This window comes from Zootoca vivipara, chromosome 1 (assembly GCF_963506605.1).
Source record: "Zootoca vivipara chromosome 1, rZooViv1.1, whole genome shotgun sequence".
Classification (NCBI taxonomy): Eukaryota; Metazoa; Chordata; class Lepidosauria; order Squamata; family Lacertidae; genus Zootoca; species Zootoca vivipara.
In genome coordinates, this window is record NC_083276.1 from 85,123,430 (window position 1) to 85,128,291 (window position 4,862).

The 4,862-nt window shown below is 49.7% G+C and overlaps 1 protein-coding gene across 1 annotated transcript; it reads left to right on the plus strand.

Moving 5' to 3' along the window:
• Window positions 1-423: 423 nt before the first annotated feature.
• On the plus strand, window positions 424-2,571 carry CDK5R2 (cyclin dependent kinase 5 regulatory subunit 2). Its single transcript, XM_035128112.2, has one exon. The coding sequence runs from the start codon at window positions 424-426 to the stop codon at window positions 1,363-1,365; it is 942 nt and encodes a 313-aa protein (XP_034984003.1). The 3' UTR covers window positions 1,366-2,571.
• The last annotated feature ends 2,291 nt before the right edge of the window (window positions 2,572-4,862 follow it).

A 4,862-nucleotide genomic window follows, 5' to 3' on the forward strand; every position in this document is an offset into this window, starting at 1 on the left:
TTGGGATCCGGGAAGTGCAGCTGTTCTTACCATCACAAGGATCTCTCTCTCTCATCCTCAGTGGGAAAGGAAGGCACCTGGGGGTCGATGCCTCGCGGCGATTGGCTGAGGGGCGGGGGAGCCGCGGCACGGGATTGGCTGCTCAGGGAGACGCTGGGCGGGGCGCGGCGGGGCTAGTGCGGCAGCCAGTGCGGAGAGTGGAGCTGCTGAGCGCTGGTTGACCCGAGTCCTCGTCCGTCCTGGCGCGCTTCACTGCGGCTCCTCGAGGTTTCTCCGCAAGCTCCGACTCAGGGCGCCGGCGCAGCTGCTGCGTCCCGCCCCAGCCCATGGCCGGTGCGCGGGGCGCGCCTGGGCAGCAGCTGTAAGAGCTCGGGCGGCGGAGCAAAGGCGCCAAGCAGCCGCTCGCTCGCAGCAGCAGCCAAGATGGGGACGGTGCTGTCGCTGTCGCCCAGCGCGCCGGGGAAGGGCGGCGGCGGCGTCCTGGCCGAGAAGGCGGCCCCGGGCCGGGCGCACGGCAAGGGCGAGAGCCGCCTGAAGCGGCCGGGCGTGCTGATCTCGGCGCTCACCTGGAAGCGCCTGGTGGCCGCCTCGGCCAAGAAGAAGAAGAACGCCAAGAAGGTGACGCCCAAGCCGGGCTCCGCGGGCGCGCCCGACCCCTTGGTGCAGCAGCGCAACCGCGAGAACGCGCGCAAGTCCCAGCCCGACGGCGCCAAGCAGGGGCCCTTGGCCGTACCGGTGCCCACCGTGCCCGCCTCCGCCCAGGAGGGCGGGAAGCAGCCGCCTCCACCGCCACCCCCGCCGCTGCCCAGCAACCGCGCCGCCGCCCCCGGCTCCCCGCGGCGGGTGATCGTGCAGGCTTCGACGGGCGAGCTGCTCCGCTGCCTGGGAGACTTCGTGTGCCGCCGCTGCTACCGCCTCAAGGAGCTGAGTCCCGGCGAGGTCATCGGCTGGTTCCGCAGCGTGGACCGCTCGCTGCTGCTGCAGGGCTGGCAGGACCAGGGCTTCATCACGCCGGCCAACCTGGTCTTCGTGTACCTGCTGTGCCGCGAGGCGCTGCAGGGCGACCAGGTGGGCAGCCAGGCGGAGCTGCAGGCCTCCTTTCTCACCTGCCTCTACCTGGCCTACTCCTACATGGGCAACGAGATCTCCTACCCGCTCAAGCCCTTTCTGGTGGAGGGCGACAAGGAGCGCTTTTGGGACCGCTGCCTCGCTATCATCCAGGGCCTGAGCGCCAAGATGCTGCAGATCAACGCCGATCCTCACTTCTTCACGCAGGTCTTCCAGGACCTCAAGAACGAGAGCGAGGGTGCGCCAACAAAGGACTCCGGCTCCAACAAACACTGGACTATCAGCCTGGACCGCTAGAAGAGCCCCGATTACCCCCACCCGACCCCGCCATCTCTTCCCTCCACCTTTCCGGATGCACTGCTCCTATTTTTCTCTCTCTTCTCCCCGCCCAAGCTCTTCTCAGCCAGGATTTCACAGGGGCAGGAAACACTGGGGAGTTTTGGGATTGGGGAGTTGCTAGGGACATATCTTTTCCCCATCTCATCATACAGGGTGGAGTGCTGCTCTCCATGGGCCAGTCAGGCTTTTTTTGGGTGGGTGGGTGAGGACTTGCTGGAGTCCAGTCTTTCCACCCTCCATCTTGTGGGCCACACCCAAAATTACATCAGCCCCTTCCTACAACTGCAGCACCTGAATATTGGGGGATGGGGATGGTATCTGACCCATGATGTACTGTTGCCTTCTGGCTAGGAGCAGAACTTGCCCCTTCTTGATTACCTTGTCCCAGCTGGGTGCACTTCAGGCCCTGTGGGTGCATCCCGGGAGGGAGGGGCTGTTCTTCCCCTCTCCCTTCTTCCAAATGGGGAGAATTCCTAGACTAATGGGTCAACCTTAGGCATTACCTATTGACAAAGTTCTGCCTTTTGCAGGAAAAAGCAGCTGCTGTGACCTCACCTGTGGAAGCCCCACCAGTGTATCCATGGTTTTGGATCTCTTTGCTGCTACTGTGAATCACAGTACAGCCCAGAGCATTCCGTCTTGTATTTTACTTTTACTTTTCCGGTGAAGCAATTCCTGCATGTTTTTTGCCCTTTTCTGCTGTTTGATGGCTCTGCCATAGTGGTTGTTCTACAAAGTAGATGATGGTTATATACTACTGCTGTCCACCTCTGCAAAGTCAAATGCCTTTCATCATTTATTTCCCTCCTTCATTGCAGTGGTGGGGAAGGGGATGGGGAGAGTGAGGTGTGTGTATCTGCTTCCAACACTGAAAGGAAGTGCTGGGGAAGCTGTGCTGCTATCCTTCAATGGCCCTTATTTGACCCATTCTCTCCCTGCCTCCTCCTTTCCCCCTCCCATCTGAAGCAGAGGCTAGGAGCTGTCCAGGGTGCTAGCCTCTTAGACTGACATACATTTGCACATTCTTGAAGCTGAAAACAAGCTGTCTCATGGTGTTTGAATGTAACAGAACAATGTTTGACTTACAGGATGTCTGTGCCAATGTTGCTCAAATGTACAATAACATATTGTTTTCTATTGTATATTTAAAAGAGATAAAAATTATGAGTCAAAGCGGAGCTTTGGAATCCTTTGATCATTCAGAACCGCAGGTGTATGGGAAGAGGAATGCAGAATGCATTGGGACTGGCAAAGTAGGGAGGAGGGAAGAAAAGGATGGCAATTTGTGTTGGGGGGGGGTTTACGGTCAGCATCAGTGGTGCATTAGCCCTTGGCTGATGATTTCCTAAATGGCTGTGTTGGCAGGAGATCCCAGACTTGCTAATGGGAATTGATATCAAACTGCAGTTCATCTTATTCTGGAGCCCTTTTAGATGAGGACACACACTGTTTTCTTGAGATCTGGCCGGGCAAATATTAGTCAAGAACTAATTTTAAAATGAAACACACATATTCTCGAATTAAAATGTCTGCAAATGTACAGAAATTGCTTGCCATTAGTCTTGTTTGCTAAAGTATGCAGAATTTAAAAAGAAATAATCTATGGCTGATATCTTCTAAACAGACAAGATCAGAGTAGGAATTGATTGTATGCCTAACATTCATTTGAGAGAGAGAGAGAGCTCTTAAAAGCAATCCTGAATGTCCCCTGCTGACCAAACAAGACAGCCTGGCTGCCATGTATCAAAAGTGCAGCTAATAAAAAAGCTGCATATATTAAGAGCACATTGTTGGCTTATTGTGTGCTTCTTCCAGACAGGAAGTCTGTTTGCAGACTGACAGTCCTAATGCTCAGTCCTCTGAAGAATGCTGATGGGCCACAACCTATGCTGTGCTTTGCAATCCCTTAATTACATTAGGATAGGAGATGTGTATGGTTTTGGATGTTGCCTTGTTCGTGCCATCTCCTCACTAGTATTTTTAAAAACCATTTTCTTCCCTGCTTGCATTTATACAGCCATGATGATGCTGTTTGTAGATTCTCCATCTTAATTCAGATTTTATTTTTAATTTCTTGATTTTTTTTTAAAAAATTGAGCTGTCCAAAGTACCGAATTCTGTGGGCTATTTCTGTTGCCTCAATCTGCCCCTCATCCACCCTGGATTGTTTTGGTTTTTTTTAAAACTGGGTTGAAGGTGTTTAAAAGAACGAACAATGCCACTTCAGTCATCAAAACACCCTTGCAGTTGTCAGAAACATGTTGATAAACAGAAACTTGGAGAGGGAATTTTTTTTGTTAGAAGGTAGTTTGGACATGTGACTAAATAAAACTGGAGATTCTTATTGCAGTGATCAAGTCAGTGGCAGCTTTAAGTATTAACTGCCATACAACTGCCTTGTGTAATTTGGCCTGTGCCTTAACCTTACTAGTCAAATGGGCTAGAATTGAAATATTGATTTTGAATTTGAAATAGAACAGATTAAATGGATTTTGATTCCAGAATTGCAACATGCATCTAGATAAGCTGAGCCAATCAATGTTCTATCATATTGGACTATGTGTGTGATGAATTCACAATGTAGGGCTGCGGTATCGCCACCTCCAACAGGAGAGCTATGACTAGTCCATGTTAAAGCTTCATTCCTTTATTTTGTCGTTTGGAATATTTTGTTTGGAATATTAATTCAGATCTAGAAGGTGGTTTTCTACTCTGAGTGATACAATATTTGACATCTGGGTTTTGCTTTTCTGGCACAGAATAATTCAAACATTTATAGGATATATTATGGCAGTCGTGTGCCAAAAGCATTTTTTGACTGTCTGCAGCAGCTGTGGGGAACTTTTTGCCCACCATGTGTTGCTGAACCACAACTCCCATCAACCCTGGCCATTGGCATTAATGTATTCACATTGTGAAATGGTGATGGTTTTTTGTTATTTTATTTATTTATATATTTATCTTACTTTATTTTTTCTTGTCCCTTTTTTGTTAAATGGGCAAATAAAAAAATTAATTAAAATGCTGGCGGATGGGAGTTGTAGTTCATCTGGAGTCTTCCAACTGTTGTAGCATCTCAGCCTGGGCCAGCATGATCAAGGATGGTTTTTTGTGATTATGCAGAATTAACACTTACTATGATAATAATGCACTTCATAATTGACTAGTTTTCTGTATGTTAGAATTGGCTCTGTCAGGCTGTGTTTCAATAGTACTTACCACCACAGATTGAATTGTAAGATATACCTGCTTCATTATTCCTTCTTTTTTAAAACTGTCAAGATAAAGGAGCCAGATCCAGCATAATGCTGAGAGGGCCAGAGTTCAGACCTTGTGCATTAGCAAATTGATTCCACCACTAACTGCACCTATAGCTTCCACAATTTTACAGGCATTTATGCTACTCATACATGGTTTTCTATTATTTTGACTATGGAGTGCACCAGGCTGGGGAA

Bases quoted from the DNA above. Each gene is read 5' to 3' on its own strand.
- CDK5R2 (XM_035128112.2), top strand. From the start codon at position 424: ATGGGGACGGTGCTGTCGCTGTCGCCCAGCGCGCCGGGGAAGGGCGGC.